General features: G+C 38.5%; 1 protein-coding gene across 4 annotated transcripts in view; it reads right to left on the reverse strand.

Annotated features, from left to right (window-relative positions):
* Nucleotides 1-17305, reverse strand: part of LOC134810858 (POTE ankyrin domain family member A) — an 83348-nt gene that overhangs the window by 6219 nt on the left and 59824 nt on the right. For 3 of the 4 annotated variants that reach the window (XR_010159509.1, XM_063817059.1, XM_063817060.1), the window contains 3 exons: nucleotides 14132-14162; nucleotides 13379-13520; nucleotides 2107-4476 (listed from right to left, as the gene is read on the reverse strand). Coding sequence is in view for 2 of the 4 variants with exons in the window: in XM_063817059.1 (XP_063673129.1) it covers nucleotides 4238-4476; nucleotides 13379-13520; nucleotides 14132-14162 (412 nt within the window). In the remaining 2 variants the exon portion in view is untranslated. Of the gene's footprint in view, nucleotides 1-2106; nucleotides 4477-13378; nucleotides 13521-14131; nucleotides 14163-17305 lie in introns of those variants that run through there. The other variant, XR_010159510.1, reaches the window with a different exon arrangement.

Raw genomic sequence — 17305 nt, forward strand, 5'->3', positions numbered from 1 at the left:
TTTTATTCTCTTTGAAACAATTGTGAATGGGAGTTCACTCATGATTTGGCTCTCTGTTTGTCTGTTGTTGGTGTATAAGAATGCTTGTGATTTTTGTACATTGATTTTGTATCCTGAGACTTTGCTGAAGTTGCTTATCAGCTTAAGGAGATTTTGGGCTGAGACGATGGGGTTTTCTAGATATACAATCATGTCGTCTGCAAACAGGGACAATTTGACTTCCTCTTTTCCTAATTGAATACCTTTTATTTCCTTCTCCTGCCTAATTGCCCTGGCCAGAACTTCCAACACTATGTTGAATAGGAGTGGTGAGAGAGGGCATCCCTGTCTTGTGCCAGTTTTCAAAGGGAATGCTTCCAGTTTTTGCCCATTCAGTATGATATTGGCTGTGGGTTTGTCATAGATAGCTCTTATTATTTTGAGATACGTCCCATCAATACCTAATTTATTGAGAGTTTTTAGCATGAAGGGTTGTTGAATTTTGTCAAAGGCCTTTTCTGCATCTATTGAGATAATCATGTGGTTTTTGTCTTTGGCTCTGTTTACATGCTGAATTACATTTATTGATTTGCGTATATTGAACCAGCCTTGCATCCCAGGGATGAAGCCCACTTGATCATGGTGGATAAGCTTTTTGATGTGCTGCAGGATTCATTTTGCCAGTATTTTATTGAGGATTTTTGCATCAATGTTCATCAAGGATATTGGTCTAAAATTCTCTTTTTTGGTTGTGTCTCTGCCCAGCTTTGGTATCAGAATGATGCTGGCCTCATAAAATGACTTTAGGGAGGATTCCCTCTTTTTCTATTGATTGGAATAGTTTCAGAAGGAATGGTACCAGTTCCTCCTTGTACCTCTGGTAGAATTCGGCTGTGAGTCCATCTGGTCCTGGACTCTTTTTGGTTGGTAAACTATTTATTATTGCCACAATTTCAGCTCCTGTTATTGGTCTATTCAGAGATTCAACTTCTTCCTGGTTTAGTCTTGGGAGAGTGTAGGTGTCGAGGAATTTATCCATTTCTTCTAGATTTTCTAGTTTATTTGCGTAGAGGTGTTTGTAGTATTGTCTCATGGTAGTTTGTATTTCTGTGGGATTGGTGGTGATATCCCCTTTATCATTTTTTATTGTGTCTATTTGATTCTTCTCTCTTTTTTTCTTTATTAGTCTTGCTAGCGGTCTATCAATTTTGTTGATCCTTTCAAAAAACCAGCTCCTGGATTCATTAATTTTTTGAGGGGTTTTTTGTGTCTCTATTTCCTTCAGTTCTTCTCTGATTTTAGTTATTTCTTGCCTTCTGCTAGCTTTTGGATGTGTTTGCTCTTGCTTTTCTAGTTCTTTTAATTGTGATGTTAGGGTGTCAATTTTGGATCTTTCCTGCTTTCTCTTGTGGGCATTTAGTGCTATAAATTTCCCTCTAACACACTGCTTTGAATGTGTCGCAGAGATTCTGGTATGTTGTGTCTTTGTTCTCATTGGTTTCAAAGAACATCTTTATTTCTGCCTTCATTTCGTTATGTATCCAGTAGTCATTCAGGAGCAGGTTGTTCAGTTTCCATGTAGTTGAGCGGTTTTGAGTGAGATTCTTAATTCTGAGTTCTAGTTTGATTGCACTGTGGTCTGAGAGATAGTTTGTTATAATCTCTGTTCTTTTACATTTGCTGAGGAGAGCTTTACTTCCAAGTATGTGGTCAATTTTGGAATAGGTGTGGTGCTGAAAAAAATGTATATTCTGTTGATTTGGGGTGGAGAGTTCTGTAGATGTCTATTAGGTCTGCTTGGTGCAGAGCTAAGTTCAATTCCTGGGTATCCTTGTTGACTTTCTGTCTCGTTGATCTGTCTAATGTTGACAGTGGGGTGTTAAAGTCTCCCATTATTAATGTGTGGGAGTCTAAGTCTCTTTGTAGGTCACTCAGGACCTGCTTTATGAATCTGGGTGCTCCTGTATTGGGTGCATATATATTTAGGATAGTTAGCTCTTCTTGTTGAATTGATCCCTTTACCATTATGTAATGACCTTCTTTGTCTCTTTTGATCTTTGTTGGTTTAAAGTCTGTTTTATCAGAGACTAGGATTGCAACCCCTGCCATTTTTTGTTTTGTTTTCTTGGTAGATCTTCCTCCATCCTTTTATTTTGAGCCTATGTGTGTCTCTGCACGTGAGATGGGTTTCCTGAATACAGCACACTGATGGGTCTTGACTCTTTATCCAATTTGCCAGTCTGTGTCTTTTAATTGGAGCATTTAGTCCATTTACATTTAAAGTTAGTATTGTTATGTGTGAATTTGATCCTGTCATTATGATGTTAGCTGGTGATTTTGCTCGTTAGTTGATGCAGTTTCTTCCTAGTCTCGATGGTCTTTACATTTTGGCATTATTTTGCAGTGGCTTGTACCGGTTGTTCCTTTCCATGTTTAGTGCTTCCTTCAGGAGCTCTTTTAGGGCAGGCCTGGTGGTGACAAAATCTCTCAGCATTTGCTTGTCTGTAAAGTATTTTATTTCTTCTTCACTTATGAAGCTTAGTTTGGCTGGATATGAAATTCTGGGTTGAAAATTCTTTTCTTTAAGAATGTTGAATATTGGCCCCCACTCTCTTCTGGCTTGTAGGGTTTCTGCCGAGAGATCCGCTGTTAGTCTGACGGGCTTCCCTTTGAGTGTAACCCGACCTTTCTCTCTGGCTGCCCTTAACATTTTTTCCTTCATTTCAACTTTGGTGAATCTGACAATTATGTGTCTTGGAGTTGCTCTTCTCGAGGAGTATCTTTGTGGCGTTCTCTGTATTTCCTGAATCTGAATGTTGGCCTGCCTTGCTAGATTGGGGAAGTTCTCCTGGATAATATCCTGCAGAGTGTTTTCCAACTTGGTTCCATTCTCCCCATCACTTTCAGGTACAACAATCAGACGTAGACTTGGTCTTTTCACATAGTACCATATTTCTTGGAGGCTTTGCTCATTTCTTTTTATTCTTTTTTCTCTAAATTTCCCTTCTCACTTCATTTCATTCATTTCATCTTCCATTGCTGATACCCCTTCTTCCAGTTGATCCCATCAGCTCCTGAGGCTTCTGCATTCTTCACGTAGTTCTCGAGCCTTGGTTTTCAGCTCCATCACCTCCTTTAAGCACTTCTCTGTATTGGTTACTCTGGTTATACATTCTTCTAAGTTTTTTTCAAAGTTTTCAACTTCTTTGCCTTTGGTTTGAATGTCCTCCCGTAGCTCAGAGTAATTTGATCATTTGAAGCCTTCTTCTCTCAGCTCGTCAAAGTCATTCTCCATCCAGCTTTGTTCCGTTGCTGGTGAGGAACTGCGTTCCTTTGGAGGAAGAGAGGCGCTCTGCTTTTTAGAGTTTCCCATTTTTCTGTTCTGTTTTTTCCCCATCTTTGTGGTTTTATCTACTTTTGGTCTTTGATGACGGTGATGTACAGATGGGTTTTTGGTGTGGATGTCCTTTCTGTTTGTTAGTTTTCCTTCTAACAGACAGGACCCTCAGCTGCAGGTCTGTTGGAATACCCTGCCGTGTGAGGTGTCAGTGTGCCCCTGCTGGGGGTTGCCTCCCAGTTAGGCTGCTTGGGGGTCAGGGGTCAGGGACCCACTTGAGGAGGCAGTCTGCCGGTTCTCGGATCTGCAGCTGCGTGCTGGGAGAACCACTGCTCTCTTCAAAGCTGTCAGACAGGGACATTTAAGTCTGCAGAGGTTACTGCTGTCTTTTTGTTTGTCTGTGCCCTGCCCCCAGAGGTGGAGCCTACAGAGGCAGGCAGGCCTGCTTGAGCTGTGGTGGGTTCCACCCAGTTCGAGCTTCCCAGCTGCTTTGTTTACCTAATCAAGCCTGGGCAATGGTGGGCGCCCCTCCCCCAGCCTCGCTGCCGCCTTGCAGTTTGATCTCAGACTGCTGTGCTAGCAATCAGCGAGACTCCGTGGGCGTAGGACCCTCTGAGCTATGTGCGGGATATAATCTCGTGGTGCGCCGTTTTTTAAGCCAGTCGGAGAAGTGCAATATTCGGGTGGGAGTGACCCAATTTTCCAGGTGAGTCCGTCACCCCTTTCTTTGACTCGGAAAGGGAACTCCCTGACCCCTTACGCTTCCCAAGTGAGGCAATGCGTCGCCCTGCTTTGGCTTACGCACGTTGCGCGCACCCACTGACCTGTGCCCACTGTCTGGCACTCCCTTGTGAGATGGAAATGCAGAAATCACCCATCTTCTGCGTCACTCACACTGGGAGCTGTAGACCAGAGCTGTTCCTATTCGGCCATCTTGGCTCCTCCCCCCAAAGTGGAGAGTTCTTGCTCCCATTCATCTTTTTCATGTTCTAACTGTAATTGTGTTTCTTTTGTTTCAGACAGCTTCTTTTGTAGTACATGGATCATATTTTCCATTTGTTCAATTTCTACTGTAAGTTGTTCACAGTGATTACTTTTAAGTTCTAGTAAGTGTTCATCTGAAAGAACTGCATCCTGGATTTTTGATAGGCTAGCAGAATCTGCATTGGGGGAAAACAAGGTGGAAATAAAATATATGAGTACTTTTTGGATATAAAGTCCTGTGCATTTTAACATTCACCCATCCATACACCAAACAAATATGCACTGAGTTCCTACCATATGGAAGACATTCTACTGAGCTCTGCAGATAAAACAAACAGTAACTCTGTTCTTGTTTAGCTTTAGGTGTAGTGAAGAACAAATACTAAATTACAAATTCAGATAGATGCTGCAAGAAAACAGTTCTATGATAACACAGCATTTGATCTATACTGGGCTCAGGAAGATTTCCCTGGGGAAGAGATGGCTACACTGAGTAATGAAGGGTGAGAAGGAAGCAGTTAAGTAAAGGGAGTAGAAAAGCATTCTAGCTAGTCTACGGCATGTGCTGAAGCTCTGCTGCAGTCTGCTTCTGGCGGCTACAATGGAGCAGCAGATACTGATTTACCTTCTTGCCTGAAACAAAAACAAGAAAGACAAAATACACAATACAATGATTTTCAAGAACATGGACTGCAGGTAATGAAGACGATGATCCCTGTAAGACAGGAAACAAATGAAGTAAGATTTACAAACACCCCAGCAAACTGACTGGACAAAGTTTCCAGGCCATGACAACAGGAGAAAATAAAATTGAGGTAGAGTCCGCCAGATTCCCTGAGTTGGAACAACGAAGCTGAGAGGCTCAAAAAAACATCAAGGCAGACAGAAATCACAAAACAGAACACTGGAAACGAGAGAACAGTATAGGAGAAGAACAATAAAGACCTGCAAAAATACCCTCTTGGGTATTTATTTAACAGAGTAATGAACAGTATATGTGTGCTAGGAAACTACTTGAGACCAGGGCGAAAAAAATCCTTAAAAAATTAAAAGAAACAGTGCCTGTTGCTCACATAATATACCAGGAAGAGTGTCCATTCCTATGACTGATACTGGAAAAACTTCACAGGGCAAAGAATAGCGTTATTAGAAACACCTTGTCTCGAGTGGAAAGTTAGACCAAATCATAAAGCAAGACCAGAAAGATCAAGTTGTTTATAAGTAAGTCAACTGTGTCCCCAAATAAATCTCAAGTAGAGGCAAAGAAGATATTTCTTGAAAGCAAATTGCCCTAGTAGGAATTAAAATTAAAATGTTAGGACTGGGCCAGGTACAGTGGCTCATACCTGTAATGCCAGCACTTTGGGAGGCCGAGGCGGGCAGATCACTTAAGATCAGGAGTTCGAGACCAGCCTGGCCCACATGGTGAAACCCCATCTCTACTGAAAATACAAAGAATTTAGGTGGCCATCGTAACAGGCACCTATAACCCCAGCTACTCAGGAGGCTGAGGCAGGAGAATGGCTTGAACCCGGGAGGCGAAGGTTGTAGTGAGTGGTGATCAAGCCACTGCACTCCAGCCTGGGTGACAGAGCAAGACTTGGTCTCAAAAAAAAAAAAAAAAGTTAGGACTGAAAACAACACTGGATGGAAGTAAATGCAGACTAGATATCACAAAAAAGAAAATTCATAAATTTGAGACATCAGAGAACTATGAGAAAATTTTAAGCAACAATATATAAGTCCCCAAAGAGGGAGGAAGACAGAAAGACAAAAACATACAGATAGTGGCCAGAAACTTTCTAAACATAATAAAAACTATAATCCTGCAAATCCAGGAAGAATCTGGCTGGGAGAGAGAAAATGAAAGTATACTACTCTAATTTTCTTATGCCATATATGATATTATATAATATTGCCTGAAGGTGAGCTATGATAAGTTAAAATCATACAGTACAAATTGTAATGCAACCACTAACACAGCAAAAAAAGAGTTATAGACAATAAGCCAAAAAAAGATAAAACTAAATCATAAAAATTACATAACTAATTGAAAAGAAAGCAGGAAAAGAAGGGAACAAAGAACAGCTGGAACTAATGAAAATCAAACAGCATGACAGATAAACTTAACTATTAATATATCAATAATCACATTATAAATAAAACTGGCCTAAAAACCTAAAAGACAGATTGTCAAACTGTATAAAAAGCAAGATCCTACTCCATGCTACCTATAAGAAACACACTTTAAATGTAAAGATGCAAATTAAAAGGATGAAAAATATAGACCACACAGTTGACAAAAGAAAGCTAAGCAGGAATGATTATGTTAATACAAAAGTAGATTTCACAGCAAAAAAATATTACTAGCTATAAACGACATCATTTCATGATAAATGTTCAATTAATCAAGAACATATAACCCTAAATGTTTATGTACCTAGTAACATAACAGCTTTGAAATACATGAGGAAAAAACTGATAGAACAAATTGACAAATTCACAGGTATAGTCTGAGATTTCAGTATTGCTTACTCAATATGTGATAGAACAAGGAGGCAGAAAATCAGCAAGATGAGAATAGACTTGAAGAACACAACGCTTCTCAACTACCCTTGGAACACTTAGTAAAACAGACCATATTCTAGGCTATACAATAAATCTTCATAAAAGAATTAAGTCAAAGGATTTAAGTCATAGAAAGTATGATCCCTGACCACAAAGGAATCAAATTAAAATCACTAACAAAATATCTCATCAAAATACTCAAAAATTTAGAAACAAAGTAACACACATCTAAATAACCCTAGGTCAAAGACATAATGCAAAGAGAAATTAGAAACTATTTTGAAGTGAATAAAAATGAAAATAGTACATATCAGAATTTGTGGACTAAAGCTACAACGCACTTAAAAAGTTAGCACTGACTGTCTATACTGGAAGACTCTCAAATCAATGGCCTTGACTTCTATCTTACGAAAGTAAAAAAGAAGAAACTACAAAAAGAAAAAAAAGAGAGAGAGAGAGCAAATTAAACCCAAAAGAAGCAGAGGAAATAATATAATAAATATCTGCTATGATCTGAACATTTGTGTCCTCCCAAAACTCATATGCTGAAACTTAATCACAGAAGTGATGTTATTAGGAACTGCAGCTTTGTGGAGGCAATTGGCTCATGGAATCCAAGCCCTCATGAATGGGATTAGTGCCCTTATCTGAGACACCAGAGAGCTCATTCACCCCTTCTGTCATATGAAGCACACAGGGGAGAAAAGGGAAAGTAGGAACCAGGAATTGATCCCTTACCAGACATTCAATTTTCTGGCACCTTGATCTTGGATTTTGCAGCCTCCAGGAATATAAGAAATCAGTTTCTGTTGTTTATAAGCTACCCAGTCTATGGTATTTTGTGACAGCAGGCCAAACAGATGATGACATCAAAGATAAAACCAATAAAACAGAATACGGAAAATCAATAAAACCAAACACTTCGAGGTCAATGAAAGTGATAAACCTCGATCTAGCCAGGCTGATAATAAAAAAGATAACAAATTACTAATTTCAGAAATAAGTAATGTGACTTTTTTTTTTTTTTTTGGAGATACAATCTCGCTCTGTTGTCTAGGCTGGAGTGCAGTGGCACAATCTCAGCTCACTGCAACGTCCACCTCCTGGGTTCAAGAGATTCTCCTGCCTCAGCCTCCTGTGTAGCTGGGATTACAGGCGCCTGCCACCAAGCCCAGCTAATGTTTGCATTTTTAGTAGACGTGAGGGGTCTCACCATGTTGGCCAGGCTGGTCTCGAACTCCTGACCTCAGGTGATACACCCTTTTTGGCTTCCCAAAGTGCTGGAATTACAGACATGAGCCACGGTGCCCGGCCCAATGTGACATTTTTACACATTCTACAGATATTAAAAGAATGGCAAGATAATAATGTGAGCTCTATGTAACTAACCATGACAACTTAAATTAAATGGACACATTCCTTGAAAAATAAAAATTACCAAAGCTCAATCAAGAAGAAATAGATAACCCAAATCACCTTATATCCACAAAAGAAAATAAAGTTGAGAAAACTCCAAGCTCAGACAGCTGTGCTGGTGAATTCTATCAAACATTTTAGGAAGATGTAATATAATTTTACACAACCTCTCCCCCAAAAAATAAAGTGGGGAAATACAACACAACTCATTCTATAATGCTAGCATTACCCTGAACCAAACAGTGATATTACAAAAAAGAAAACTCCCTCATGAACGTTGACAAAAAATTTAACCAATTTCTGAAGCAACCAAGATATCCTCCAATAGGTGAGTGAACAACCTCTAGCACAGTCATATAATGAACTATTATTCAATGCTAAACAAAAATAAGCTATCATGTCATAAGACATGGTGGAAACATAAATGCATATTACTAAGTGAAGGATGCCAATCTGAAGGATATGCACTGTATGATTTCAACTATATGACATTCTAGAAAAGGCAAAACTATGGATACAGTAAAAAGATCAGTGGTTGCCTGGGGTTGAGGAGGGCAGGAAAGGGCAGACAGGTGAAACACAAAGGAATTTTAGAGCAGTAAAAATAATTTGTACAATACTATAATGATGAATATATGTCCTTTCCAAACCCACATATTGTAGAACGCCAAGAGTGCACACTAATATAATCTATGAACTTCGGATGATTATGACGTGCCATTTTGGTTCATCAATCATATCAACTGTACCACTCTAGTGAGGGATACTGATAATGGGAAAGGCTATGCATGTCTGGGGACAGGAACTACACAGACAATCTCTGTACCTCTCAATGTTGCTGTGAACCTAAAACTACATTAAAATAGTCTTTTAAAATTTCTAAACAAAATTTTGGCAAACTGGATACAAATAAATACAGGGTCTAACTTTGTTGCCCAGGTTGGTCTCGAACTCCAGCTTCAAGCAATCCTCCTGCTCTGACCTCCCAAAGTGCTGAAACTACAGGCATGAGCCACCGTGTCCAGCGCCAATGATATACTATTTTTAAAAAGCCTACATCCTAAGCAAATGGGTTTTATTCTAAAATGCAAGGTTGGTTTAACATTAAAATATTAGTTATTCAACTAATTAAAAAACTAAAACAGAAGAACCTTATGATTATCTCAGTAGATAAAGGCATTTGATAAAATTCAATTTCATTCTTGATTTAAAAAAAAACCCTCTCAGCAATCTAAGAATACAAATGAACTTCATCAGCATGACACAAAGCATCTATGACAAACCTACAGCTAACGTGTATCACAATGACACACTGAATGCTTTCCCCATATCAGGAACAACACAGGAATGTCTGCTTTCAAAACTTTAGTAAGCATTATGCTAAAGATTCTAGCCAGTGGTGTCAGACAAGAAAAAGAAATAAAAGGTATCCAGGTTGGAAAGAAGAAGTAAAACTGTCTTTATTCACAACCGTGATCACATAATAGGGGCAGATAAACTACAACCTGTGGGCCAGCTTCTTGTTTTATTGGAACACAGCTGTGTTCATTAATGTATGTATTCTCCCTGGCTGCTCTCATACTACAATGGCAGAGTTGATTAGCTGCAACAGAGACTGTTCTGCCGCAAGTCTGAAAGATTTCCTATCTTTAGTAAAACAGTAGTTTGAGAATGAAAATATTTGATGATCATTGTTGTATGTATAAAATTTGATCAAATATACCAAAAAAGTTACTAGAACTAATAATAAGTAAGTTTAGCAAGGCTGGAGGATACAAAAATCAACATACAAAAATCAGCTGTATTCCTATATACTAGCAATAAACAATTAACTTGAAATTTAAAAAAATATCATAACTTCATTTAAAAAATGAGATACAGATGAATCAGATAAAATATGGAAACACCAAGGCTGGGTGCAGTGGCTCACACCTATAATCCCAACACTTTGGGAAGCCAAGCCTGGAGGATCACTTGAGGTCAGGAGTTCAAGACCAGTCTGGCCAACATAATAAAACCCCATCTCTACTAAAAATAAAAAAGTTAGCTGGGTACGGTGTCTCATGCCTATAATCCCAGCTACTCAGGAGGCTGAGGCAGGAGAATCATTTGAACCCAGGATGCAGAGGTTGCAGTGAACCAAGACTGCACCACTGCACTCCAGCCTGGGTGACAGAGTGACACTCTGTCTCAAAAAAAAAAAAAGAAACACATATTTAAAAAAACTACAAAATATTACTGAGAAAATTAAATTTGTCCTATATAAATAGGAACAATTTCATAGGAGAGGAACAATTTCATAGGAGTGGAACAATGCATTATCATTAAAATGTCAATCCTCCCCCAATTCATGTATAGATTGAATACAAACTCAGTGTAATTCCCAGAAAGACAGCAGGCTTTTTTTTTTTTTTTGAGATAGAGTTTCACTCTTGTTGCCCAGGCTGAAGTGCAATGGCACAATCTCGGCTTACTGCAACCTCTGCCTCCTCAGTTCAAGTGATTCTCTCCTGCCTCAGCCTCCTGAGTAGCTGGGATTACAGACATGCGCCACCACACCTGGCTAATTTTGTATTTTTAGTAGAGATGGGGTTTCTCCATTTTGGTCAGGCTGGTCTCGAACTCCTGACCTCATGATCTGCCTGCCTCAGCCTCCCAAAGTGCTGGGATTACAGATGTGAGCCACCGCACCCAGCTGACAGCAGGCTTTTAAAAAAAAAATTAATCTGATTCCAAAACTCATGTGGAAATGCAAAAGATCCAGCATAGTCAAAATAACCCTTAAAAAAGAAGAAAACCAAAGGGCTGATGTCAAGATTTAGTATAAATTTACAGTAATGAAAACAGTGTGTTACTATTACAGGTGGAATAGCTCTCAAAGTGTGTGGTACCAAAAGTGTTTTGGGTTTTGGAATATTTGCATATATATAATCAGATATCTCGAGGGTGGAACCCAAGTCTAAACACAAAATACACTTATGTTATATACACCTTATACGTAGAGCTTAAATGTAATTTTATGGAATACTTTTAGTAAATTTAGTTTGTGTACTTGAGGTCTAGTGTGAAATTTTCTACTTGTGGCATCATGTTGGCACTCAAAAAGTTTTGGATTTTGGAGCATTTCTGATTTTGGATTTTGGTATTAGGGATGCTAGACCTACATAAAGAAAGCCAGAAACCAATTTAAGGTGGTTCTACTTAGAATTTTTCAACTGTACGATGGGTTTATTGGGGTATTTTTTTTTTGAGACGGAGTCTCGCTCCGTCACCCAGGCTGGAGTGCAGTAGTGCTATCTTGGCTCACTGCAAGCTCCGCCTCCCAGGTTCACACCATTCTCCTGCCTCAGCCTCCCGAGTAGCTGGGAATATATGCGCCTGCCACCACACCCGGCTAATTTTTTTCTATTTTTACTAGAGATGAGGTTTCACCGTGTTAGCCAGGACAGGATGGTCTCGGTCTCCTGATCTCGTGATCCGCCCATCTCAGCCTCCCAAAGTGCTGGGATTACAGGCGTGAGCCACCACGCCCGCCTACTGGGGTATTAAATGGATTTTCAACTTATGATTGGTTTATCAGTGTAACTCCAGAAGAATATGTAGATCAATGGAACACAACAAACAGTCCAGAAATAGACCCACACACATACAGCCAACTTATTTTTCACAAATGCACGATAGCAATGTAGTGGAGAAAAGAGAAAGCCTTTTCAACATATGTGGCTGGAACAATTAGATATCCACATCCATAAAATGAACTTGCATCCACACCTCACTCCATAAGCAAAAATGTACACAATGTGGATCACAGATGTAAGACCTAAATCTATAAAAATTCTTCAAGAAAGCAGAGGAGAAAATCTTTGGGACCTTGTGCTGGACAAAGACTTTTTTAGATATGACACAAAAAGCAAAATCCATAATTAAATGAACACATATATCAGACTTCATCAAAATGAAAAACTTCTTCTCTTTAAAATATATTAAGAAAACAAAAGGTCAAGCCACAAACTGGGGAAAAAAATCCTTCCAAAAAGCATAATAAAGGAATAATATCCAGAATCTATTAAAAAAAAAAACTCTTAAAACTCAAGAAATAAGAATAAAAACTATCTAATTTTTAATTCTTTATAAGCTCTCCATTTCACTAAAGAAGATATACAGGTGGCAAATAAAGCACTCGGGAACATGTTCAACATTCTTAGTCCTTAGGGTAATGCACATTCACACCATAGTGACACGCACAACATGCACCCATTGGAATGGCTAAAAACTAAAAACTAATAAACAGCAGTACTAAGAGCTCATGACGATATGGAACAAGGAGAATTATCATATACTGCTGATAGGAATGGAAAATAGCACAAATACTTAAACATTTAGTAGTTTCTTAATAAGGGAATACAAAGGGACAGGAAGAGACTTTTATGGATGATGGGTATGTTATCGGTCTTGATTATGGTGATGGTTTTGCATGTGCATACATATGCCAAAACTTATCAAATTTTATGTTTTATATATGTGCTGTCTATCGTATATCAGTTATGCCTCACTAAAGCTGTCAGTTGCAGGAATAAACATCTAAGACAATAGCTAGGACAAAGAGGAAAAAAGTATATTAAATGATGCAGGAGAGAGCTCAAGTATTCAAATCTTAACCTTATAGCAATGGCAAGTGGTAAGCTGAGTTATAAGCAAGAGATAACATCAGATCTGAATTTTTAAAAATTAATAATTATAGTTTCAGAGTAGACCATGGTCTCAGGAAATGGGGTAGCAAGAAAAACAGTTCTAAGGTTATTGCAGTATCCCGAGTGGGAGAGAATGGTAACCTGATCTGCGAATAAGGCATATAAGAGAAGAAGAGTCAACAAAAATGCTGAGACTGCCCTTCATACTGAGAAAGGCACCGTGGAGTTATCATAGCTTTGGTATACAATATACATTATTTCTCAGTCTACTTTAACGTTAAACATATTTCTGAGATAAGCAACACTATAACACGTTAGTGCTCTATGGTGCAACACTAAGCAATGTGTGCAAATATTACTGTAGGATACATAAAAAGTCATTCTACTTATGCAATGGTCCTACCGTTAAAATCCATTTTGATTTGTTCAGTGAGCAACATAAAAGTCTCATAATTAGGGTAAGGCAAATCATAATCCTCTGAGGCTATTTCAGATGGCCACGTTATGTCATCAAGGTCATCCACTGAATGTATTTCACTTTTGACCTGTGAGATAAATAATACTGCTTCAAATGTCCTCAAAATATTTACAGAATATTCTAGATGTACAGAAGTGGTATTTATTCATCTTTTTATATGAGCAAAACCACAGGCACTTCTTAAAACAACAGATTTTTCTTAAAAGGGTACCATTATCAATGGCTAGGCTACTCTTTCTTAAGCCCTTTTTTCTTTTCCTAAGCACTTTTTTTTTTTTTTTTTTTTTTTTACAGAGTCTCACTCTATTACCCAAGCTGGAGTGCAACGGCGCCATCTCGGCTCACTACAACCTCCGCTTCCCAAGTTCAAGCAATTCTTCTGCCTCAGCATGCCGAGTAGCTGGGATTATAGGCATATGCCACCACACCCGGCTAATTTTTGTATTTTTAGTAGAGACGGGGTTTCACCATGTTGTGCAGGCTGGTCTCAAACTCCTGACCTTGTGATCTGCCCGCGTTGGCCTCCCAAAGTGCTGGGATTACAGGCGTGAAACACCATGCCCGACCAAGCCCTTTCTTCCTAACTAAATGTCTTTATAACCAAAGATTCTCACTTAACCTTTTATAATGTGTTTTTTTCTTAACAATAATGTTTTAGATAATTTAATTTTACAATACCTTGTTCTTTTCATTAAATTTCTTTTCAGGCCTGAAAAAAGAAACAATTCCTTTTAGACAAATAGTAAACACATAAAATACAAAGAATGTCCAAAACTATTATTTTATTATATAAAATCTCTGCATTTATAAGTTGTTTCTTCTTTTCATTAAGTGTTCAGGTCATTTTTAACAGGTAATGTAAATATAATTATTTTCCATAAGGGGAATTAAACTATAAACAGAAAGAGTAACATTAAGGGAGACAAAATATGGTAATAATATCATTACAAAGAATTAAATTTAGATCAAGCTTTCTGACAGTCAAGACAAAAGGAAAAACATGTTACTTGTATTATGTGATAGAAATAAATATACCAGCACTTCTCACTGTTGTCCTTTACAATAAAAACAAGCTTCTACTAACACTAAAACCTATTTGGAACATATTACTTATGTTCTTATATGAGGGGAACCCTTTTTAATGATAATATTCACTTTTTCAGGACTTGTTATGCAGGTACTATGCATCATTCTAAGCACTGTGCATTTGTCAAGCTCATTTTAATTATCATAACAATTCTGTGAGGTAGGTAACATATTAGAGATTCTATAAAGGGAGAAACTAGGCACGGAAAGGCCATATAAATTTCCCCAGCCCACAGAGCTGGTCAGTAGTCTACACAGCATTGAAACTCAAGAATTCTGCCTCTAAAACGTGTGTTTTGCAATATCCTGTGAAGGTAATATTTATTTCCAAGTGTTTTTAAGAGATATGATAGCAGATGAATCCATATTATCATTACATTTTTGGCTATAATTATAACTAATAATTTCTGAATCTTGCACTTTTAAAAAAATAAAAAGACTTTATACGGAGGCAAGTTTGGAAACCTACTTTCAAAACACTAAAAATTTATTTTTTAAAAGAAATTAATCAGTGGCATTCATTCATCTCTTCAACTGTTTATTCATGCATTCAACAAATACTCGTTGGGCACACAACACATGCTGATGACACTGTTGTCCGAGGGAAACATGGTTTTGATGCTTTCAAACTTTACAATCCTGAAGTAATAATCTGCAATAGTTTGTCAATAGTTTGCTTTTCTCAAGTTCATGAACAAAATCCTTCCCTACTCCCCAGAATCTAAACAACTGTAAAGTTGATACACCTGATATTTTAGAGTAAGTAACTCAGCAAATCATGGCTACTGTCAAAGGTACTGCAATATGTACAATTATGATGAAATATTTAAGTTCTATTCATCATGGCATAAGTGTGTGGATGTTTATTATAATTATTTTTAAAAATCTGTGTATGATAGCTTAAGATTTAGGTCATCATCTGCATGTTCAGTTACACTAATGTTACACTTCTAAACCAATTCTGAAAAAAACAACTCTAATCATAAAACTATACATGAATAGGCTGGGTGCGGTGGCTCACTCCTGTAATCCTAGCACTTTGGGAGGCCGAGGTGGGCAGGTCACCTGAGGTCAGGAGTTCAAGACCAGCCTGGTCAACGTGGTGAAACCCCGTCTCTACTAAAAATACAAAAATTAGCCAGGCGTGGTGGCACATGCCTGTAATCCCAGCTACTTGGGAGGCAGGAGAATTGCTTGAACCTGGGAGGCAGAGGTTGCAGTGCGCCAAGATCGCGCCACTGCACTCCAGCCTGGGTGACAGTGCAAGACTCTGTCTCAAAAACAAAACAAAACAAAACAAAAACTATACATGAATAGAAGTTCTAAGGACAATTAGTTTGCTAAACACCCATAAAGATAATGAATCAAGCTAATGCTGAGACATGCAACCAAGTAAACAAAATAACATTTCATAAACATGTTCTTCTACTATGGATCACTCCCAAAAGTAAAAAAAAAAAAAATTCTAAAAATTTCTGTTTTGAAATACAAAAAGAGAGAAAACTCCCTCAAATCCTCAAATCCCACATTCTTTTTCAGTTACTGCCCATTTCTCTATTGCCTTTCTCAGTAAAGTTTCTCTCAAGAGTTGTCTACGTTCATCTACTACAGAGTTCCATGGCTACCATTTATTGACACTGCTCCTAGTCAAAGTCACTAATCCTTATTGTAATCAATCTTTCAACAGCATTGATATAGTTGAGTACTCTCCAGCTTTGAGAGACTACATTATTCTATTTCCAAAAATAAAAGTAATCAGTGTTAACATTCCTTCCCGGAGATTTCTTTCTTTTTTTTTTTTTTTTTTTTTTTTTCCAGACGAAGTTCTGTTCTTGTTGCCTAGGCTGGAGTGCAATGGTGTGATCTCGGCTCACCACAACCTCCACCTCCCAGGTTGAAGCAATTCTCCTGCCTCAGCCTCCCGAGTAGCAATGGCGCAATCCCAGCTCGCCACAACCTCTGCCTCCTGGGTTCGAGCAATTCTGCCTCAGCCTCCCGAGTAGCTGGGATTACAGGCATGTGCCACCATGTCCGGCAAATTTTGTATTTTTAGTAGAGACGGGGTTTCACCATATCGATGAGGCTGGTCTCAAACTCCAGACCTCAGGTGATCTGCCTGTCTCGGGCTCCGAAAGTGCTGGGATTACAGGTGTGAGCCACCGCGCCTGGCCTACCTTTTTTTTTTTTTAAGTTCTGGGATACATGTGCAAAACGTGCAGGTTTGTTACATAGGTATACATGTGCCATGGTGATTTGCTGCGCCTATCAACCCATCATCTAGGTTTTAAGTCCCACATACATTAAGTATTTTTCCTGCTATCCCTCACCTTGCCCGACAGACCCCAGTGTGTGAAGTTCCCTCCCTGTGTCCATGTGTTATTGTTCAACTCCCACTAATGAGTGAGAACATGCAGTGTTTGGTTTTCTGTTCCTGTGTTAGTTTGCTGAGAATGATATTTCCAGCTGCCTCCATGTCCCAGCAAAGGACATGAACTCATCCTTTTTTGTGGCTGCATAGTACTCCATGGTGTAAATGTGCCACATTTTCTTTATCCAGTCTATCATTGATGGGCATTTGGGTTGGTTCCAAGTCTCTGCTATTGTAAATAGTGCTGCAATAAACATATGTGTGCATGTGTCTTTACAGCAGAATGATTTATAATCTTTTGGGTATTTACCATGTAATGGGATTGCTGGGTCAAATGTTATTTCTGGTTCTAGATCCCTGAGGAGTTGCCACACTGTCTTCCACAATGGTTGAACTAG

The sequence above is a fragment of the Pan troglodytes genome, chromosome 7 (assembly GCF_028858775.2).
Source record: "Pan troglodytes isolate AG18354 chromosome 7, NHGRI_mPanTro3-v2.0_pri, whole genome shotgun sequence".
In the NCBI taxonomy this organism is placed as follows: domain Eukaryota; kingdom Metazoa; phylum Chordata; class Mammalia; order Primates; family Hominidae; genus Pan; species Pan troglodytes.